This window comes from Trachemys scripta, chromosome 8, assembly GCF_013100865.1.
Source record: "Trachemys scripta elegans isolate TJP31775 chromosome 8, CAS_Tse_1.0, whole genome shotgun sequence".
In the NCBI taxonomy this organism is placed as follows: Eukaryota; Metazoa; Chordata; order Testudines; family Emydidae; genus Trachemys; species Trachemys scripta.
Genome location: NC_048305.1, coordinates 106,327,520 through 106,350,706, shown reverse-complemented (window position 1 = coordinate 106,350,706; position 23,187 = coordinate 106,327,520). Strand labels below are relative to the sequence as shown.

Sequence of the window (23,187 nt, the reverse complement as noted above, 5' to 3'; positions counted from 1 at the left end):
GATCTGGGGCAAAAATCTGTCTGGGGATTGGCCCTGCTTTGAGCAGGGGGTTGGACTAGATGACCTCCTGAGGTCCCTTCCAACCCTGATATTCTATGATTCTATGAACAGATACAGCCACCTTGGCCATGGATGGCTGCGTGGCTGACCACGAAATCCAGTGACTAGACCATGAATGGCATTGGCCAAAGCTTCACCTTCAAGGAAGCTTTAGGTGCCTCTTTCCCCTGCTACAGGTCACATGGCTGTGGTTCTCCAGCCAATGGGCAGAAACTGAGTGAGCCAGCTTCATGGTGCTCCCGGCCTTTATTGGCTACAGGATGCAAGAGACAAGTGTGTTCTGGATACCTACCACGGGGAGAGGCAAAGGGAGACTCAGCAGTGTGCATATGTAGTGATGACTAGGTGAAATGCTGGTGCCAGAGGCCGTACCAGACATGCCCTCACAGCTGCAGTAGCAATAGGACGTCCTAGATCTCTAAGTAGTTTACCAAAGCTGAGGAACATGGTTGTCCGCGTGTGTGAAAAGGTAGAACGGGCATGCAGATGGGTCAGAAGACTCTCCCAACGTCACACAGGAAGTTAGCAATAGAACCCAGGAGTCCTGACCTCCTGCCCCGTGCACTGTCTGCTAGTTATTCTGCTTCCCCTGGCCAGCAGGACAATTGTACATGACCTGCTTTCAGCCAGCAATGCCCCGTCAGTGGCTGACTCTCTACCCCTGGTATTACTTGCTTCTTAAGCATTGCACAAGCCATTCCCAGCCTGCTCCAGACAAACAAGTGTAAGGGGTGGGGAATGTCTGATGGAGCGCCCAGCTTGCCTGTTGCAGGAAGGATTGCTGTTGAGTGATGCTTAATTTTAAGATACAAGCAGCCGGTTAATGGTAAAATATGTCAGTGGAACAGCTGGTGTTCTGAGTGGCATGGCCACTGCTGGAGCCAGGCACGTGGGAAGCGACTCCTCTCTTTACCCCTCCTTGGAAGACTCTTCAGTTTGCTGTGTACTAAGGTTCTCCCTGGACCTCATTTCCTCCCTCTCTTTGGAAGCAGCGGTGTGAGTAGCTCTCGTTTTGTTTGGACCCTGAGCCTCGTGTCCTTTGTTTCTGCTGCTCCAGGAGGCTTTCCCAAAATCGCAACCGCGAGACGGGCACTTATGGGCAAATACTTTCTCTCAAATCACAAGATGGGGCAGGGTCTTATCCACTGACTAGCTCCTTAGGATTTGTTCTGGGGCAGAGCTTGACGCGGAGGAACAGGGAGGTTAAAGACTAGTGGCTGAGCTTTGAGCAGAGCTAGGAGAGGTTGCACTTGTTAAAACTCCATCTACCGACTGCACCCCAGCCTTGTTAATAAATGTATATTTAACAATGTCTGGAGCGTATGAAGTGATAATAACTAAATCGATAGCTCCCACATTGATTGTCCAGGATCCCTACAGCGTGACGCACACAGCCATGCGGTAATTTTCCAGCTAACTAGCGCCCTGATCTACAGCCCTGCTATTGATTGGCCATTGTATCCGGCAGGCTCTGAGCGCTATTGCTTATACCTCTAGTCAGCGTCCTTTTCTGATTTCAGTCATTTATTACTGGACAGGCGCAATTATCTCTGCAACTTTCCAAAATTGGCTGATGGGATCAGCCCTTTAGACTTCTGCCAACAAGCCATTTGCTATCCCCTCCAGTTGCACTGGTACATTTCCCTTTCCGACTCTGACCCTGGTCGGACTGGGACTGAGCTAGAAACCCTCTGTTTTAATGTGAACATGGAAGAGTTCAGTTAGCACTGAAGTTTTCCTTGTCACCCACCTCTGCTTGGTTACCTGGCGAGACTCTGGTTTCTGGCAGAGCTCAAATGCCATCAGAAATCCCCTTATGCCTTTCATGAGATAGAGGGGAGAATTCGCCTCCAGCGTCGTCTCTTTGTATCCTTCAGCATTCCAGTGCAGCAGTGCCCAGGTCAGGTGGGCAAATGAGAAGGCTCTTGGCAGCCTTAACGTTGGTGGCTCATCCTGCGTTGCAGGCTAGAATTGGAGCTGCGTGAGCTGTGCACGGATTGTGTCCAAAGGATTGTTCCTAACCCCACGTAGGCCTGCAGCACCCCTTCCATGTGCAAGTGACTCTGAAGCTCCTTTACTACCCAGCTCCATTTCCACTGTAATTCCTGGCTGCTTGCTTTACTGCCACTCCTAAGGCTTTTCATCACGTTGGCTCTGCCCAGCCAACATGGCAGTGGGAGAAACTAGCTAGACTCCATTCTGCTTATGAAGAGTCAACAGAATGGCCGTCTAAGTTGTGTTTCCAGAGCCTTGACTAGAGGTGGTGATTACTAATACACAAAGCATCAAGTACGTGGGTGTGTTGGGGCTGCTGCTGCTTATCCCAGGCATGATGGTTTCACTGGCCCCTGCCTCAAACCACTTGTTGTGTCCACCTGTTAGCTCACGATTTGCTAAATAAGTTCTTTAGCCCAGGGACTGGCTTCTGTTACCGGTGTTACTAGGGTACATAGAATAAATTCTACAGTCTCAGATCGTGGGTTTTTCTTGCCATTCTTCTGACATGGAAGCTGCAAAGATTTGACCTGAAATGAACTTAGAATGAATTGTAAAGTGTGCCACCGTTCCTCAGCGGCGAACTCCTTTTCTAGCCCCAGCCCCACTGCAATATCCTGTAAGAGGTTTTAAGAGGAAAGTCAAAGGGAGCTTAGTTATGTCTACACAGTGGAAAGGCCAGTGTTTCTCCTCTTCCTCTGGAGTGAGACACCCTTCTCGGTAGCTCTCATCATGCATCCCATTTTCTCAGGGTTGCTGTTGCCGTCTGCCCGTTTCTCGGTTGCTAGCTAACTCTTTCTGTCAGCCTGGCAGAATCACTAACATGTCCTTGCCTGTCCTTATGACGGTGGCTGTGTGACCATATAATGCTGCCTGTCAAAAATGACCCCAGGCAAACGGGCAAGCCGGGTTTGCAAAGCTGCTTTTAGATCTAGCTCCTTGGTACGGCGTCCGCAGCTTTCGCGTTGCACTCCATCCCGTCTCCTTTTCAGTGCCAGTAATCTGAAAAGTGAGACTTCATTTAGCAGAACACCGTTGCATCCTGTCTGTCCTGGTGCAACCTGTGGCATTCATGTCCTGAGCTACCAGGGCCAGCATCCCAGCAGAGGCAGTGCGCCTGTTTTTAGAGTCCTACATTCCAAGGCCAGACGAGACCGTTATGATCATCTAGCCCAGGGGTTCTCAAACTGGGTCGGAACCCCAAAGTGGGTCATGACCCCATTTTAATGGGGTCGCCAGGGCTGGCTTAAGACTTGCTGGGCCTAGGGGCCGAAGCCAAAGCCTGAACCGCATCGCCCGGGGCCGAAGTCTGAGGGCTTCCGCCCTGAGTGGCAGGGCTCAGGTTACAGGCCCCCTGCCGGGGCAGTGGGACTTGGACTTTGGCCCCGGCCCCCCCCACCCAGGGTGGCAGGGCTTGGGCGGGCTCAGGCTTTACTCCTACCCCCCTCCTGGGGTCACACAGTAATTTTTGTTGTCAGAGGGGGGTCGTGGTGCAATGAAGTTTGAGAACCCCTGAGAATCTAATCTGATATCCTGCATAAAACAGGTCATGAAACTTCCCCAAATAACTCCCAGAGCAGGTCTGTTAGAAAAACATCCAACCTTGATTTAAACATTGACGATGATAGAGAATACGCCCCAACCCTTGGGACGTTGTTCCAGGGGTTGGTTACTGTCATGGTTAAAAAATTATTCCTTATTTCCGGTCTGAATTTGTCTAGCTTCAACTTGTAGCCATAGCATCGGGTTATGCCTTTCTCTGCTAGGTGGAAGAGCCCATTACCAAATATGTTCCCCATATAGGTACTTATAGACCAGGGGCAGGCAAAGTTTTTGGCCTGAGGGCCGCATCGGGTTTCCGAAATTGTGCCTCCCCAAACAGTCAGGCATGGCCCGGCCCCCGCCCCCTATCCAACCCCTCCTGCTTCTCGCCCCCTGACGGACCCTGGGACTCCTGTCCCATCCAATCCCCCCCGTTCCCTGTCCCCTGATCACCCCCAGAACCTCCGCCCTGACTGCCCATCCAACCCCCCCTCCTTCCTGAACTGGACACAGTATTCCACCAGTGCCAAATAGAGAGGTAAAATCATCTCTCTGCTCCTACTTGAGATTCCCCTATTTATGCACCCCAGGATCGCATTAGCCCTTTCGGCCACAACGGCATGCTGGGACTCATGTTCAGCTGATTATCCACCACGACCCCCAAATCTTTTTCAGAGTCCCGGCTTCCCAGGAGAGAGTCCCCCATCCTGTAAGCATGGCCTACTTTCTTTGCTCCTAGATGTATATATTTACATTTAGCCATATTAAAATGTACAGTTTGCTTGTGCCCAGTTTACCAAGCAATCCAGATCGCTCTGTATCAGTAAACTGACCTCTTCATTATTTACCACTCCCCCAATTGTTGTGTCATCTGCAAACTTTATCAGGGATGATTTTATGTTTTCCTCCAGATCATTGATAAAAATGTTAAATAGTGTAGGGCCAAGAACTGGTCCCCGCAGGACTTCACTAGAAACACACCTGCTGGATGATTTCCCATTTACAATTACATTTTGAGATCTATCAGTTAGCCAGCTTTTAATCCATTTAACATGTGTCCTGTTAATTTTATATCTTTCTAGTTTTTTAATCAAAATGTCATGTGGCACCAGGTCAAATGCTGTACAGAAGGCCAAATATATTACATTAACACTATCAACCAAACTTGTAATCTTGTCGAAAAACGGTATCCAGTTAATTTGGCAGGATCTTTTTCCATAAATCCACATTGATTAGCATTAATTATAATCACCTTTAATTCTTCTTAATCAAGTTCTTTGTGACCCGCTCCATTATCTTGCTCAGGATCGATGTCAGACTGACAGGCCTATAATTACCCAGGTCAGCCCGTTTACCCTTTTTAACTATTGGCACATCATTAGCTTTCTTCCAGTCTTCTGGAACTTCTCCAGTGTTCCAAGATATATTGAAAATCAGCATTAGCTGTCTAGAGATCTCCTCAGCCAGCTCTTTTAAAACTCTTGGATGCAAGTTATCTGGGCTGCTTATTTCAAAATGGCTGATTTTAATAGCTTCTGTATAACATCCTCCTTAGGTACTAGTGGAAAGGAAAGAGTGCTATCATCACTATGTGATATGACTGCTGTTGCTCTTGAGAGAAACACACCTTCCCAGCTCTGGAGCAGCACTTCGAGCTTTGTTGGGATGGTGTTGACATGGGGCCTCTTGCAGTGATAGGGAAAGAAGGGAGTAATGGGGCGCGACTCCTGTTTCCACCATTTAGTTTCTGCTGAAACACATTCTGTATAATGTTACCCATCCACAATCCTTCTCTTTTTCAGATCTCCGCAGACCAGGGGCTTCTTAATAACCCTCCTTTTCAAATAGTCCTTTGCATATGCTGAATTTGTTTCTTTGGACCTTGTCACTGCATCTTTTGCACCTACCAAAAGGACCATAAATTTAACTTTTGTAAAGCCTTACCCTGACTTTCATCATCTCTTGCAGAATTACAGAAGACTCTGCAGTGACAACATTTGAAGCGTTAAAGGCTCGTGTCCGGGAGTTAGAAAGGCAGCTTTCCCGTGGAGACCGCTATAAATGTCTCATTTGCATGGTGAGTAGCACTTCGGTTGTGGCAATGAATCGGAAAACGTCTCCGTACCTTTGACTTGGGGAAAGGGGCGAATCCTACTACTTTGGTAAGGTGAATGCATCCTTGTCCTTACACAAGGAAAAAATCTCTTCCTTTCTCTGGGTAAATGTGTTGCAAGTTTCTTTCAGTTTCTGTGTGTGTGCATCAGTTTATATCATTTCATTGGTGTTCGTAGCAGTCTGTATTAGGAGCAGAAATTTCTAACTTCATAGGACAGCATTCCCCTTTCAGATTGACCATGCAGAGCTCCCAAGTGCCTGCGTTCTTGTCCTCCTGCATGTGCAGAGCTGCACATGCGTAAGGAGAGGAGAATGCCTGATTTGAGACCCACCATGTGGCTTGAAGGCAAGAATTTTGCCTGTGCGTTTAAAAGTTGCCTGTGTCCTGTTAGTTATGTGTGTGTTGCCGCTTTGGCTTCCCTAAAGAAGGGCTGCAGCTCCCTCTAATGGCTCAGAACCTGCAGCTTTTTGCCTCTCGCGTTTGGTTTTATTGCCGAGCTCTGTTTGTCCCATGGTTCAGTAGAAGAGAAAAACGTTGCTGGGATGCTGGAGTTGCCAGTGGAACAGCTGGCACTAGCTGGATCAGACAGACTCCTATCTCTGAGTCTAGGCAGGACGTACGGTCTGTTGTTGATTGCTGCCCTCACTAATAAATCACTTGAGCGCGAACACGTGCCTGCTGAAATGACAGCATTATTCTCGGTAGATAGTTACGCTATTCCAGCAGAGTGCGCAGTTGCGAGGAGAGTTAATCTTATCCCTTATCTCTGCTCTTGCGCAATCTGGTGACCTTTCCATTGGAATAATGATACGTGGTCACAACTTCCCTGCGATAAAAGACCCAGGGAATAACCGTGGCTGGCCCAGGTCAACTGACTCAGACTCGGGGGGCTATAAAATTGCAGTGTAGACGTACCTCTCTAGCTAACCAGGTTGAGCTGTGTCACCACCAGGTGGGTTATGGGCTTCTGTCAGGCAAAGCAATGACCTACAGGAGACTTTCTACCTCTGTTACTCTTGAGCTAAAGTTTAGATCCCTGCTTAGTTTTCACTCCGTCCTGAAGTCAGTGAGATTTGCCTGATTTCTGTGCTTCGTTTCTGTCCGATGCGTCGCACCTGCTCACTGTATAAGGAGCAGTTCCTGAGCTGTGTTCTTATTAAGATGGGAATAATGGGGAGTGTTGACTCTGGGGACTGCCCTCTTCTGCTGCCCCCTCCCCAGCGCCAGTACCCTGGTGACATAATCGTAGGCTGGCAATCCACCAGCCTTTTATTGACAAGAATGTCTTTGCTTTTTCTTTTCAGGACTCTTACACGATGCCCCTGACTTCCATTCAGTGCTGGCATGTGCACTGTGAAGAATGCTGGCTGCGGACTCTGGTGAGGCACTCGGCTACTTTCTCATTGACGTGTAGACATCTCCCTCTCCCCAGACGTGTACTTACATTAGAGGACAGGGTTCTTGCTTGATATGAAGTGGGGTTCTGCGTATGTGGGGTGCCCAACCTTTTATTAAACCCGCCCGTCAGATTCGAGTCCTTCATTGGGCGGAGCTGGGTTTGAGTTACCCTCCCTGAAGAGTGGTCCTGCTCACTCTTTACTCTCTGACGGGAGGGCTCAGGGCTGGAACAGCACCGCGTGTGGAATTCCCATTGACTTCCAAAGGACTTTCGTGCACTGTGCAGCTGCACTGAGATCCACTGAGCTGGGATCCGCTGACTTGTGCAGCACCCATCAGTGCGGTTTCCTTCCCCTCTTCTGAGTAATTGAAACAGCGTCATGCAATTTGGAACTAGTGTGGTTGGTTGTCTGGAAAGTTGGGCACTATCGGAAGTGTAGAAGAGGTGGCCCAGTGCCCCCAGGATTTGCCTTTTTGTTCATTTCAAAGGGACACGCTTGTGTTACAATTAATATTTTGTTAAACAAAGTGATGCCGGTTCCTTTCCTAACCCTGACTTTCTGGGGTTTCCTCAGCTTTTATTTTCCCCCGTGATGCTGACCACAACGTTTTCGTTTCGCGCAGCCTGGGCAATGGAGATTTGAGCTAGTCACTTTCACTTGGATGCTCAGGCATTAGCAGGCTGCTGCAGGGTTGGGTTGCAAACGATGTACGGGGACTCGCCCTCTTCTAAAAGCTGCTGCTGTTAGGTCCTGCAGCATCTTCTTTTTACAGACCACACTGTAAACTTGGAGCTTCAGCTAATCTGGCGATGGGCCTCTAGATACTGCCTCTTAAATCCCTGGGCTGAGAAGAGTTACTGGGAGGGTGAAATGCCTGCAGCATTGGGTATTAATAGCAACCTCAGTAACTCGACTGTCCCCGGGCCATATTTTCTAGCTATTCAGCTACACCCCTGTCGCTCTTTAGATTACACAGGCTTTTCTAGGCATTTAGCAGCACATTGCAAAAGACTCCTGCACAGCTACGTAGCAGTAAGGTGTTCAGATGAATATATGCCCCGCTGCTCCTGGTATAATCCGATTCTGTGGTGCTGGCTGCAAACGGAGAATAGAGCGTGTTGGATTTTATTCCTCCATGTCCTTCACCCCTCTGCTCCCCGCCATCCCAAGATGGTCTTTTAGGCCAGCAGCACCTATTGTGAGCCCTTGCAGGCACACTTCAGCGTCTGTCAAGCCCCTTTGCTCCACTGACAGCGTCACAGCAGCCTGCAGTAAGACCGAACCCCTAGAAGGTTGCGCTCCTGACATTAAGGGGTTAACATTCACTTCTCCAAGGAGAGGAGTGTTTAGATTTGGTCTCACCCCTCCTTCCCCACACTGCTGTGTGGTGGGGTAGGTGGGGACTGGGTTGCTGTGTATTGGCCACGCCCAGAGCCTGGCTCTGACCAGGCAGGAGGGAAGGGAATATTCCAGCAGGACGTAGGGTTAGGTGCTGGCACTTGTGTGGGGGAAGCAATTAATAAGTGGCCGCTCATCTGTTCCCCAGCCCTACCCTCTTGCTGCAGCCCGCAGTTGATTAAACCAGGGCTTTTCACGAGGCATGCTCGGGCTCTCTCCCTTCACCCAAATTTCCCAGCCTGCATTCGCATGTTTCTAATGTAGCCATTAAAATGTAGCCCGAAGACAGCAATAAAAACCCTGGAACGCCTTGGTGCTTTTGTGTCTTGATCAAAGTCAATGTGTGTAATCTCGTTAAGACTGCCCTCCCCCACCCCCACCCCCTTTTTTTTTTTTTTATGAATTTAATGGCATACAGCAGCTGGGCTCAGTGTTTAATACTCACCAACCTGCACTGTTCTAATTAAGGTATCTCCTTTTATTTCGGGCACAAAAGAGACTCTTGTTTTCTTTAACAAGCGAGGAGCTGTGGGATAGTGTGTGTAATAATTGCTGCTGTTACCTTTCCCTGGATATAAAGCCAGCTCCCCGGGGGGGTGGCAGGGAAAGCAGAAATAGCCTGCGCGTGCAGCACACATGGAAAGATTTGATGTGGGGAGAGGGGCAACATTTTTCTTCTGTTGTGCAATAAACAATTTGTTGGAGTTAATAGGAGTTATGGGGGGGGTGAGTTGTGTTGGGCTTCCGGCCGCTTCTGAACAGTCTGGAGATCTGCCATCCCCCTTAGTGAAAAGTCCAGATTTTCTATGCCTGTGTTTTAATATGCACAGCTGAGACCTAATGTTAGATTAGATTTTCTTATGTTGTATATTAAGGCCTTAGAAACAAGGGATCAAAGTGGGAGACAAAGCTTCTAACATCACGCAGGAGGGCACTTGCTGCCCACATCAGTCTCCATGGGGCAGGGAGGGCGAAATAATTTTAACAACTTACAGGGTCTGAAGATTTTCTAGAGCCAGACTGTCCTGGGCTGAGCACCCACTGACTTCCATTTGTGTCCCGGGCGGTCCTCAGCATTGGGCCCTTAATATGTCCTGCTCTGAAAAAGAGGCACTTTGAAAATGGCATCATGGGGCTTCATGCTGTGTGTGTGTGTGCGTGTCTGACTTCGGATCAGATCTGCTGAGTTTATAAGTGAAAACCTGGGTATGACTTTCTACCAGCTGATCCCACAGACTCCCCCGGGCTCAGAGAGTCATTGACACGAATGTTCTGCATTTGGAACATAGCTAACAGTTCTGTGAATGAGACCTGAGCAGCGCAAACTCCAGCTCTCCGTCCCATTGCTGTGTTAACTTGCATTAGTGATTCAAGTCACATACACACAGGATGCAGGCCAGGTTAGTAAGAAGAGCCCTTCCTACTTACTCACCAGAATAGAGCTGTACTTTACGGGTGCGTCCTAAGGGTGAGAAACGCAAGGATTTGGTCAGTGCCTCTTAATGCTTATGGGAGATGCCCACCTAGATGCTGCTTTGCAGAGGCCACTCTGAGTTGGGGAGAAACCATCTGTGCAGACACGAACAGTCAGAGCACTTTAAACAAGTGACCATCTTAACTGTTCATCCCACTGCCTGCGCATAACCAAACCAACCGGGGCCCAAGAGGCAGCAGTTGGCATGCTTCTGGGTCTGCATTTTCTCCGCTGTCATGCCATTGTATGGTTCTGAGTACGTGGGAGATGGACAGTGAGTGGGAAGCATGTGTCCATATCCTAGGGCCAGTATGGTCCTGCCTGGATTTCCAGTGTAATCAGTCTAACCTTTACTGGCTTAATTTGTCTGCAGTTTTTGTTTTGGTTTTTTTCAGACCATATTTGTGGGCTAGTTTTTACTTATAGGCTTTTCTGTGGGGCTCATCGCTGCAGTGTTCGAATTGCAAGGCCCACGAGTCAGGGAAGGAAGAGGTATGGTTGTCCCCAGTTTACAGACAGGAAAACCAAGGTACAAACATTGATTTTTTTTTTTTTTTTCCCCAAAGTCACACTGGAAGCCTGTCCAGGATCTCGCAAATCCTCGCCTGAGAATTTCCAAGTAAAGTATTACTATAGCCTGCAGCCAGACGGGCCTTCCTGTGTGGCACAGGCCAGAGAACTTCACAAAAGAATTCCTCACGCAGAGCTTTTAGAAAGGCATCCAAACTTGAGTTGAAAATGATCAGTGATGGAGAATCCACCATGACCCTTGGTAAATTGTTCCAGTGGTTAATTACCCTCGCTGGTAAAAATTTACACCTGCTTTCCAGTCTGAATTTGTCTGGCTTCAACTTCCAGCCATTGGATCGTTTTAGACCTTCCTCAGCTAGATTGAAGAGCCCAATATTAAATATTTGTTCCACATGTAGTGATCATGTCATCCCTTAACCTTCTCCTTGTTAAGCTAAGTAGACTGAGCTCCTTGAGTCTGTCGCTAGAAGGCAGGTTGTCTAATATGTTAGTCATTCTCAAGGCTCTTCTCTGAACCCTCTCCAATTTATCAACATCTTTCTTGAATTGTGGGCACCAGCACTGGACACAGGATTCCAGCAGCGGTCGCACCAGTGCCAAAGACAGAGGTAAAATAACCTCTCTGCTCCTACTCGAGATTCCCCTGTTTATGCATCCCACGATTGCATTAGACCTTTTGGCCACAGCGTCACACTGGGAGCGCCTGTTCAGCTGATTATCCGCCATGACCCTCAAATCTTTTTCAGAGTCACTGCTTCCTGGAATAGGATCCCCTATTGTATGTGTGTGGCCTGCATTATTTGTTCCTAGATGGATACATTTACGTTTAGCTGTATTAAAACACACATGATTTGTTTGCGTCCAGCTTACCAAGTGATCCATATTGCTCTGAATCAGTGACCTGTCCTCTTCATTATTTACCACTCCCCCAATTTTTGTGTCATCTGCAAATTTTATCATTGATGATTTTATGTTTTCGTCCAGGTCATTGATACAAATATTAAGTAGTGTAGGGCCAAGAACCGATCTCTGTAGGACCTCACTAGAAACAGGCCCACTCGAGGACGATTCTCCATTCCGTTTCATTTTGAGAGCTATCAGTTAGCTTTTAATCCATTTAATGTGTGCCATGTTAATTTTACGTCATTCTAGTTTTTTAATCAAAATGTCATGAGGCATCAAGTCAAACGCCTTACAGAAGTCTAAGTATATTACATCAATATTATTATCTTTATCAACCAAACTTGTAATCTCATCAAAAAAAGTATCATGCTAATTCGACAGGATCTATTTTCCATAAACCCATGTTGATTTGCATTAATGTTATCCTCCTTTAGTTCTGTATTAATTGAGTTCCATATCAGCTGCTCCATTTTCTTGCCCGGGATTAATTACCTGGGTCAGCCCATTTACCCTTTTTAAAAATTGGAACAACCTTAGCTTTCTGGAACTTCCTAGAGTGCTCCAACACTTACTGAAAATCAGCATTAACAGTCTAGTGAACTGCTCAGCCAGCTCTTTTAAAACTCTTGGATGCAAGTTACTTGGAGCTACTGATAATAAAATGTTTAACTTTAGTAGCTTCTGTTTAACACTTCCAGAGATACTAGTGGAATGGAAAGACTGTTATCATCACCATAAGATGAGACTATATCACCTGTTTTTTCCCCACAAACATAGATCTGAAATATTTATTGAACACTTCTGCCTTTTCTGCATTATTATTGATAATTCTAATATTTCCATCTAGTAATGGACCAATCCCATTGTCAGGATGATTTGTTCTTATTGTTCCTAATAATATTTTTAAAACTCCTTATTGTCCTTAATTCTGCTGGCCATAGATTTCTCTGGCATAGTGTCCCTTTGCTTCCCTTATCAATTTTCTACAATTTCTAACTTCTGATTTATATTCATTACTAGCAACTTCTTTTCTTTCTTTCTATAGTGCTGCCTTCACTCTCCCCCTTTAACCATCCCCTCCTTCCTCGGTTGTGGGATTGTGGCTTTTCAGCATCTAATTAGGTGTTCTTAAATGAGTTCCAGTTATCATTCACATGAGTTACAGCTCCAAGACCACTGTCTGTCTCTCAGCACATGAGCACTGTACGAGGTGTAGCTGTGTTGTAATTCTGGATGGAATTGCGTTTTTATTCTGCGTTCTGTGCCTCTAGACCCAGCACCTCCTTTGCATATTCACTCATCATCTGGTTAGCAATTCTGAGACTAAGGCATATTTGAATGTAAGTAAATGATGACACTGCAAGACCAAAAATGAGCTTTTAAAAAATCTTGAGATTCCTGGAACTCCCCATAACAGTGCCTTCTGAACTGATCTGTCAAGAAAGCCTTGTTCACTGATTTAATACATATTTTTCTTGTAGATGGTACTAGTTACTATGGAGCCTGGTAACCTTCCTCAGGTAACTAGTACGTGTCCAGCCCACGTATTGCAAAGCTGCCGTAACAGTTGGAAAGCTGTAACTCATTCCTGCCTTTCACTGGCTTGCGCCACATCCTTTGTGGATTTTTCCTGAAGCCTCATGGGGCAGCAACTCTCCCCACTTCCATCCTCTTTAGGGCCTGGACCTCACTTTATATTGGTCCGCAAAGCAACATGCATCCCTGCTGTGGAAATAAATGAAAAAACACCAGCACAGATGAGTGGTGCGCTTTGAAATATGGCCTATAGTGTGTGGGCACATTTTGTGTACACAAACACACACACCCATACGTAGGGGCAGAAGTATGGTCTAGTTCAGGAGCAGGGGAACCTGGGTTCTGTTCCCACCTCTGGCAGTGGCTCTCTTTTTATAACAATGGGCGTCTTCCTGCAGCCCTCTCTGCCTCAGTTTGACCATCTGTAAAATAAGGGTACTAATCCGCACTGTGGTGAGGCGCTTCGAATGCTGTGATTGGCTATATAAGTCCTATTTGCCTTCATCTCCTTTGCGTCTGGGGAGTGCATTCTCTTTGGAGACTGATCACTGTTCACAGACTAACAGGATAGCAGGAGCGGCCCAAGCCCTCACTTCGAGTTTGCTGCCTTTAGCTGGTTGAAAACAAATGTAGTGTAATTCTTTTTTAAGAGGTAGCTTTAAGACAAAAAGCTCCAGTCCTTCCTGGCACCAAGTGCCAGGACCAGCTTCTCAACGTTGCAGCTCTCGTTAATTTATTTTTCAGACGACCCGAAGTGATTAGCCCATATTGTGGATCAATCACTTGCCAAATTTTAATTAAGACGGGAGGGAAAAATAAATCCCATCCTGATCCCAGCCCCTTTTCTCTGCCGTGTTTCAGCCCCGGAGCAAACTTCTTGCAGCAGAGTTTTATAAACCATTGAAAACTGAGGTTTATAATGGAAAAGCTGAGATGGCCTTTACTGTAGCACACGCTGCTATAACACATCAAGGCTTTTCCATGGAGCAATGATGAAAGGAGCAGAAGGACGGGGGGGTGGGGGGACTGGCCGACAGGTGTGACTTATTATTCCACACCATTTTTATTTCAAGGGAAAAGTTTAGTAACCCCAGCTGGCAGGTGAGGAGGGGGAAACAAATACTTTTCCATTGTCCCTGTGCCAGGGCATGTGTGTGAGAGAATAGTTTAATTGCCTATAGTAATAAATACTGTACACCACCAAAAATGTGGTCAGACGCAAGGAACGAGGTTGTAAGTGATTTTAGTGCTTAAAAAAACAACTCCACGCTTAGAACGTGGGGTTCTGAATGTAGCGCACGTGCTGATGTATGCAGGGACGTCAGCTTAAATAACATAATTCTTCCCAGGAGACTAAAGTCACTATTTTTCCCTGGACTGTTTAACACCAAACATAAATACTAGGGGGACCCAGAGACCCCGGGCCTTCCAGCTGCGTGTGCAGCCAGCCCGCTTAAAGTGCGAGCTGCAGAAGGTAGCTAAGCTGGCGTTGTTCACGCTCCGGTATGCCCCGCCCTGTGAGCCAGAAGAAGGTGTCCTGTCCGAGCGCAGCGAACCAGCATCCTCCCCCATCACAGAATGATCCACACTGGGTGTTTCTCGTGGTGGGAGCCAGCTTACTGGTTTGGACTTCGCTGCAGCGTAGTCAGTACCTATGTGCCTTGACGCAGGAACATTCCTGAAGTGAGAACGAGAGAAATACTAACCCTGCCTGGAAGGGCTGGGTTCCCGTGTCTGTGGTCTGAGCCTTCCTTGGGGCACTGGAATGGCTATTCCCATCTCTCTGGTTTGGGTCACTTTGAGGCTCCATTCAGATCCAGAGTAGGATTCAAATCAAGGGCTAATCAGGACTAGATCTTGGAATAAGAGACTGTCAAAATGGCAGAAACCACCTATGGTTGGATTTCTGCCAGCTCATGTGGCTGGAGTTGTTTTCATGAAATTCTTGTAATCTCATGCGTGGAGGTCAGTTCCCACAAGCTCCCAGCTGCATTGGAAGCAGAAAGCACAAACCCTTTTGGGTTGGGATTCCCCAAGGAACCAGAACTGAGGGGCCTGTTTGGAGCCAGCAATTCAAAGCAGCCCCCCTCGGTTTGCAGGGTATTGAGTTTGAGATCCTTTTTCTAAGTAGGGAAAGGACCGATTCCAACCCCAGGAGGGGCCACTGGGATCCAGTCTGGCCAGAGAACTGTCCCCAAATGATTCCTAGAGACTCCTGGCCCTTGCTCCGTCCTATGCTCTGGTGGGCGTTGAGCGGTGGAATGGCACCGCCTGAAGGACAAGTTCTACTGACAGGCACCCTGGGCCGTCTGCATACTGGTCCAGTGTGTGGAGAGAGCTGAACGGCGCGCACACGATATGCAAATGGCTTTCAGACGGGAAGGTTTTCGCTGTCCCTCTCAAGCTCCCAGCGTTCAGGTGTCTGATCTGTAGGTAGTGCAGATCTCCCGGAGAAGAGCAGGGAGCTGGGAGACATCTCTGTGCTCAGGCTGGAGCAGCAAAGTGATCTTGGGGTTGAATAGCGTTTTCCCTCCTCGTCTTTCTTCTCCTCTGGAGATCAGCGAAGTGGGTGGCCCAGCGAGGGCCGGGTCTGGCTGTGCGGTGGGAACACCTCCGTTCTACAAGGTGCCCTTGATGGAAAGAGTTTCCCTTGCCTTTCTCAGGTGGGGGCCCCCCGCTGCTAATCCCCTTTCCCAGGAGTTGTGTATGCAGATGTTGCTCAGACAATGCTCTGTCACTCCAGAGAATCCTGCCTGTTTGAAATCTGCCCCCCGCTGGGGCCTGTCTCTGTATTCCAGGAGGGTGTGCTGGTCCCCCATCTCTCGGGACACGCGGGGAGGCGGTGGGTCCTCTCTATGGGGCGAACCGAGCAGGGAAAGTTCCACTGAAGTTCTTCCCCTGGCGGCATTCGGCTCCAGCCAGGCAGCCCCACTGGCTGCAGTGAGGCTGCAGGGCGTATCTGGAGGCAGTGACAGCACCAAGCCATTCCAGGGGGTGGGAGCTGCAGAAAGAATCCGCTTCCCTTGGGTAATCAGCAGTGAGGTGTGATTGGACAGATATTTCACTAGCTTTTCCTGCACGAACTGCTCCCATTCTCTGGCGTGCCTCTTGGGAAGGAAAGGGTCGAGCCAGATGTTCAAGAGCTAGCCACATCTGGAATCCTTAAACTCCCAGTTGCATGCTCACTTTTGCTTGCTGGGGCACACTGCAGTCCAGAGTTGAGAACTTGCCAACCACCACCCTGTGTAACACTGATTGCGGCGCATAAACCTCTCTGCTCCGGAGACCCTGCCCCCTGCCCTCCTGCTGACAGTGGGGAGCCCCGAGGCTGCAGAGAATCTGCACAGCCAGGCCAGTGGGTCTGTCGGCTGTGAATTGAAATACATCATATGGATGCACGCAGCATGAGCCCCCCAATTTCTGAATCTCAGCATCAGTGCAACAGGTCCCAGCCTGAAATGACAGAGAATAGCTTTAAAAATCGGTCACTCTTCCGCTTCGTCCCGACCTGCCCTGACCCCCAAGAACAGGGATCTGCTTTGTAGACGAGCATTCAGCCCAAGAAATGTGCTCTTCTTGGCAGCTCTAGACTCCAGAACACAGGTCTTGAGAGAGAAGCGAAAGGCTGGATTATAACCTGGGCATTTTAAAGTGAACATACTGATTTTTAAGTCGGCCCACCATAATGGGTGGTGATAGCAGCGCCTAGAGATCAACTCGGCTCTGTGAAGGTACTTGCGTCGTGGACCCCCTTGTGCCAGGCTCTCCACAGGCATAATGAGAGACAGGCCCTGCCCTGAAGTGCTTAAAATCTACAGAGATGAGACAAAGGGTGGGAAGCGGAAGCGGAGGCTGAGAGCGGGGAAAGGACTTCCCTGAGGTCGCCGCAGAGCTAGGAATAGAACCAAGCTCTCCTGACTCCCAGTCTACTGCCCAAGCCACAAGGAGTGATTTGAGGGGTTTTAGTGGCTTTATTCGCCTCCAAGGTAGGTTGGGGGAATTTTGGTGACACCTTAGATCTGACTCGGAGGCACCGAGCATGGAGTGTTCAGCCCCTTGAAACCTGATCCTTCAGAAGGTCAGCAAACGAGGAGGAGCGGGTGAGGTAATATCTTTTATTGCACCAGCTTCTGCTGGGGAGAGAGATCAATATTCCCTCACCCACCTCGTCTCTAGTGTACTGGGGCCAACACGGCTCCCACTACACTGCAGAAAACGAGGTTGGAGGCCTGTCAGCGGCAGCTTGCACCAGGAGGGAGAGGAGAACGGACTTGGCCTTGTCTGCACTGGGTTCTTAGTGGCACAGGTGCAAGCCCCAGGACAGACACGCCTGACGCCTGTTTGACGCTGGGGTCAGCCGCAATGGTCCAAATTCCTCTGCGCTGATGTAATTTGTCCTCACTGAGGGGTTTGCACCAGTGGCTATAAACCAGCGTAGACATAGCCTGAATTTGTCCTGGCGGTCGGAGGAGTTCCCTGCCCGTGTGTGCTCATTGTGCAGATATCTTCACAGAGCAGAGCTGATGCTAATTGTAGCATCAGGGATAGCATCCATCTCTTCTCTTGTAATCCGAGCTGCCACTGGTGGCAATCAGTGCAGCGTGGCCAGATCTGAACCTGCCCTTCCACTGAGCCCAGCTCCTGCAAACCTGCCGAGCCCCGTGCTCTAACGCCCACTTTCTGCCCTGGCTGCAGAGAGCAAAACAAGCCTCTCTTGGGAGCACTGCTCTTCTTCCCGAGAGACTCTGCCTCCTCTGGGTCAGTCTTGCGAATTCCCCGCTTTGTGCAGCCCTGGGGGCCTATCTGATTCCCTGGACCGGTTGCCGTGCATGCTGGCTGGGGAGCGGGGCTGGAAAGGAACTGCTGGGGAGCGGGTTGACCGCGGCAAGCAGAAGAGTCGGGGTGCTCAGATGGAGCCTGTGCTTGCTGCTTTGACACAGGAGTCAGGAGGTTCTGTTCTGTCGGGGTTTAAAGCCAGCCCCGCCTGACTGCCAGGTCTGCTGCGGGACTGCTGCCCTGCTCGCTGGGAGCGGAGGATCAGGTGCCGCAGAGCCATCTTTCTGTCATTTTTCTCATCAGCTGCCTGTCACACCTGCCAATCTAATGATGACCAGCTTAGGTTGACCCCGATTCTGAGGCTTATTAACACCCTCTACCTGTCAGGATCCATGACAGATGGCACCAGCCATTGTTTCATTTCATGCAGTGCTCGTGTCCTCCGTCTGTTCCCTCGCCGGGGTTTGGAGTTTGCGCGTTTCCATTCATCTTGGCAGCAGATACAGACTCTGTAGCGTGGTGCAGAGGGCTGGGAATCCCTGTTCCCGTTGGCTGCCCGAGGCAGGCTGGGGGGCTGAACAGGCCCTCGGTCTGTGTAGTTCTGGGGCTCCGAATCGTGGATCGTGTTGTGCTCCGGACACGGGGTTTGAGAGGCCCTGGGATGCAGCTAGCTAAACTCTCCTGTTGCCTCAATCTCCCTTACTGGGTGGCTCCAAAGGCCCCCGGCCGCAGTATCAGGGAGAGAACGTCCAGCCCCACAGGGCATTGGAGGCTGCTTGACGCTGAGCTGGCCCCCCACCTCCCAGGTGTAACAGCACCCCCAGGAACACTGCACAGCGGGGCGGGGGGGCGATGGTGGAGGCTGCATTAACTCTTCTTGGAGCAGCCCTGGCCTAGGGACGCTATCTGCAGACAGCCACTCCATCCCCTCCTGATCCCCTGAAGGGTCAGGGGCAAAGCAAGAACTCCCCATGGGGCTGGCACTCCCCGTGCTGCTCCCCCTGCTTAGAGGAGCACTGAAGCTTTAGAAGCAATGTTTTTCCCCACGCTCCCCGTCGTCCTGTTCTGGGAATGCCACAGCTGCCATGAAAGCGTCATTCTGCGTGTAACAACGCCCCTTGCTGGGGGTCAGACCCAGGCCCTCTGCTGCTAAAAGCATGCACCTCTACTGCTCCGCTAGCGCAAAGGCTGGAAGCAATTGGTATTGCCCTCGCTGGGGACAGAGCTACGCCAAGTGTGGGTACATCTGACACCCAGGGGCCAGCGCACACAGCTCGGTCGGGTGGGAAGGATAGAGAGGGACAGTTGGAGCCAAAGTGGGTGCTGCAAAGAAGGGGATGGGAGGCGAATTGGCTAATTGTTGCACTGAATTTCAGTTTTCTGCCGAGCGCTAATCCAGCTCCAAGCCTCCTGGCTGTTTCCTCGGAGCAGGTGCTGCTCCAGCACATCTGAGATGGGGACTCTCGAGAAGAGCTGGCGCGGGGGGGGGGTGTTAAAAGGTTGCAGAATGAATGGTCCTGATGAGTCAAAGCATTAACGAGAGGCACTCAGGCTGGGTTGTCCTCTCCCTTGTGCCCGTGGCTGGGGACCTCCTAGGTACACTCTGGGTTGGCAGGGACTGCGTTGGGGAAGGGAGCGCCTGATTCCCCCAGAGGGCTCAGACCTGCTGCTCGGAGGTGTCGCCTCTCTGGTCTGTTTCCTTTATGGCAGGGGTCCTGGGTATTGGGAGGCCTTGGCCTCTCCTGCTTCCATATTGTCATCCCCAGCATCACAGCCCAGGGGAAACGCACGCCATCGTCCTGCGTCCTCCCAGGTGACATTTCTCTTTCTGTTCCCTCCGCCGGCTGCAGGGCGCTAAGAAGCTCTGCCCTCAGTGTAACACCATCACATCTCCCGGAGACCTCAGGCGCATCTACTTATGAAGGACGCAGCCGGAGGGCGGGACCCAGCTACCCGGATCAGCTCATCACACCAAGGGGGGAAAGAACGACAAGAAAGGACGTTTCAAACACACAGACTCCAGACGTGGACTCAAGGATAAAGGAGCCGCGGGAAAGCCTCGGCCTCCGTGTCTCTCGTGTTGGGACCTCCTTTGGCGACTCTACAGCGGGCAAAACCAAACCCTTTTTTAAAACCAGTGTTCCCCTCTCCCCAGAGCTGGCTGTGCATCGCGGATGGCTTGTGAGCCCTTCCTTTGGACTGTGCTGTTCACTCAACAACCCCAGAAGACTGGGAAGGGACCCTTGACAGAAAGATGTTAAATAACCTGTAACTTGTGTTCTTTGTTCAGTTTGGTTGGTTGGGTTTTTTTGTTTTTTGTTTGTTTTTTGGGTTTGTTTTATTTTATTTTTTTGTTTTGTTTGTTCTTTTTTTGGTGGTGTTCTAGTGATTTAAAAAAAAAGGTTTAAAGAAAAACCCCACAGGCAGAAAATGAAGCACATGTAATATAGATTATATACGTTTACAATGTTGTGTATAAATGGGATAGACACAAACATTACATACTAATAAGTTGCCCTTTTTTTGGTTGTATTTTTTTTTTAAAGAAGAAAAAACATGAGCGGAGAACATTAAACCCATATTTTTCTTGGTTCTGCAAAGTTTTGGCATTAAAGTCATTAGTTTAAAAGAAGTATATATACATATCTATAATCTAAATGGTTTAATGTTCTGTGGTGTATATTTCCTCGGTCAGATATGAAGTTAACAGCTTTTTAGTAATGGCTGTAGCATCGCCCATAACTTACAAGACTTATGGGGAGTAGGGGAGCTGGGTTTTTGTCATTAGCCGTCGCTAATGGGGCTATTTCTAATAGACGCTTTCTCCCACTGAAAGCCAGCGGCGTTTAGTTTCTCATCGGGGAAGCGGGGCGGTTGGAAAGGTCTGGCTCAGGCCCTGTCGCCTCTTTTCCACATGGGGCAGGGGCAGGAGTTGAGATTAGATAGGAGGCCGGAATGGATATGGCCAAGTGCAGCTGTCTCCAGGGGTTGGGAATCTGCACCCCAAAGCTTCAGTTAACCCAGCCATTGTCCACGAAACCCAAAGGCCATGCCCCTGCCACTGGCTTGTTTTGTTCCCACTGGAAAGGAGTTCACTGCCCAACGGCTCAAGGGGTTCCCTCTGCTCCGAAGCGCCGCCTCTGCCCGCAGGAGAGGTGGGGCCGTGGCACAGGCTCAGGGCCAAGGCTTCCGGTGGTTCTCCCTTCGGGCTGAGACCGTTACGGGCTGAGGAGTAGGAGGCGACTACAGTGCAGGGAAGGAAGGTTCTTGCTCAAGGTGTTCTCTGGGGAGGCCGCTGTGCTGCCTTCTTTGCCATCTGCGTCCATCCTGCTGCCTTGTTCTGCCGGTTTGCCAGTACTGGCCGGGAGAGGCGTCAGAATTGCACTGACTTTCTGGTACGAGCTCTTTGCTAGAGTGGAAGGTTGCTTGAGATCGCCGATCTCTTCCAGAGCCTGCCTGAGCCGGGGTTCCTAGGACATGGTGCACGTTCCTCCTCTTAAAACAGTGCAAGGTAACTTCCACATCTAAGTAAAGGGTGATGCTAGGGCCCCTCTCTCAGGCCAGTGAGTTGGCAAGGAGAACCCAGCCTCACTGAACTGACTAAGATGAGCAAAGATTCAGATACTTCCAGTCAGTGCCAGTGATCCCCAATGGCCTCCTCCCGGGAGATTCCCCCTAGCTTCTTCCACAGCGGCACCTACAGCCGCTCTCACCTGTCCTTAGCTTCCAGGGCCACAGGCGCACACAACTGTCACCGGCCGAGGGTTGCCATCTACTCCCCCGTTACCTCGGGAACAAAGAAACAAATACGCTTTTACCTACCAAAAAGCAACGTTCGCCTCTCGAGCCAGTTGAGTTTTGCAAGGCTGCGTGAGTTGTTTAAAGGCGCTCACCAGTGGCTCTTGTTGCCAGGGTGGTGCCCTTGCAGGGCAGTAGCCCAGCGCTGAAATGTGGGAGAAGGGAAGTTGGTGAAGGTAACCCTGTGTTGCTGTTCTCCAGGCAGCTCTCTCTCACTAGCTGTCTCGCTTCATGAACCTGGGGGAGAGACCAGAACAAGCTAGACACAGGAATATTGCACGTCAGTGGTTATTTGAAGGCTGTTTTGGAAGCCAAGGTCACTCCTACTTGCTGGATTCCTTGGTGTAGGACACCTGGCCACCAGAGGGTGTGTTGACACCAAGAGGGTTTACTACTTAGGACTCCTCCCCAGCACTGCAAAGGTGGTTTGTGTTTTGCAGTAACAGAAGATTTGATGAGGCAGCTTGTCTCAGTAGTGATATTTCTATCACAACTTCCCTGCCTGAGTGTATGATGTCTTCTCCTGGGAGCTGCCATTTTGGTCAGTGTCTTGCTGTTTGAATTCTAAAGGACCCTGTTGCACAAAATCAATCTGTCTCCTGATGGAATTATATTCCTCCTTCCCCACCCCCCAACAAAGACGATATCACTTAAGTCAGAGCTTCCTGGGTCCTTACGCTCTCAAAGCAGCAATCTCTACCTACCGTACAGTTGTTGCCCATGTGAGTCTATCCTGGGCATCCATGGCCCTTCCCTGGTAGCTGACGCTGTGCACATGTACCTTCCTGGGCAGTGTTTGGGAGATGGAGAGGAATCTGTGACTGCGAGAGAAAACGAGTCTGACATTCCAAGTTGGGACGTTTCTCCCCTGATGAGACAGACCTGTGAGAGTAGAGAGAAGGGCTGCACATGAATGCCATTTGTCATGCTGGGAAGTAGCCCTGCTTGTAGCACTTAAGCCCTGGGAAAGGCAGTCAGCAGGTTTGGTTTTTAAATTGGAATAATAAACTCCGCCTGGTGGGGCAGCCATGCCCAGCACTGGCTGCGGGTGGCCTTGGGACTAGAGCTGTGATCTCTCTGTGAATGGAATTGGAGAATGCGCAGTGATTTATTTATTTTTTTAAAGGCAGTCGGGAATGGGGAAGTGGGGAGGGCAGGGTCCCCAGGGCCCAAGCTCTGCCTTGCAAAGAGGCACTGAGAGCCAGGATCTCTCTCGTGTGTTGTGGAACAGCAGTGTGCTGTGTACGTAGCTGTAAAACCATATGTAACCAGTAATGTTTTTTTTTTTAATGTAAAGCCGTCCCTGTTTTTAGGAAGGGTGGGGATCTGAGGGGAGAATGGAGAGAGAAGAGTCTCGTTCTGGCCTTCTCAGGAGCCAGCCGCGTTTTCGCTTTCTCCTCTTCCACAATGAGCTTAAACAAAAACAAAAAAAGGAATTAACTCTCTTTGCCCAAAGAATCCCAATTGCACAAGGTGATATTCCAGTTGTGTCAATGATTGTGTGTCAATGTATATTATATAAAAAGGTACTTGTCATTCCCGTTTGTAAACTACATTTGACATTAATTAAACGAGTATAAATCTTCCCGGTCTCTCCTTCCTTCCTTCCCGGTCTCTGTCTCGGCGCTCTGGAGCGGGTGGGGATGTGACTAAGATGC

The 23,187-nt window shown here is 49.5% G+C and overlaps 1 protein-coding gene across 4 annotated transcripts in view; it reads left to right on the top strand.

Annotated features, from left to right (window-relative positions):
* The window catches only part of RNF220 (ring finger protein 220), a 327,682-nt gene extending 304,569 nt beyond the window's left edge, over positions 1 to 23,113 (top strand). For all 4 annotated transcript variants that reach the window (XM_034778230.1, XM_034778229.1, XM_034778231.1 and 1 more), the window contains 3 exons: positions 5,566 to 5,674; positions 7,018 to 7,092; positions 19,582 to 23,113. In XM_034778230.1, coding sequence (XP_034634121.1) covers positions 5,566 to 5,674; positions 7,018 to 7,092; positions 19,582 to 19,653 — 256 coding nt within the window. In that variant the 3' untranslated portion in view covers positions 19,654 to 23,113. The remainder of the gene's footprint in view (positions 1 to 5,565; positions 5,675 to 7,017; positions 7,093 to 19,581) is intronic.
* Positions 23,114 to 23,187: the final 74 nt, after the last annotated feature.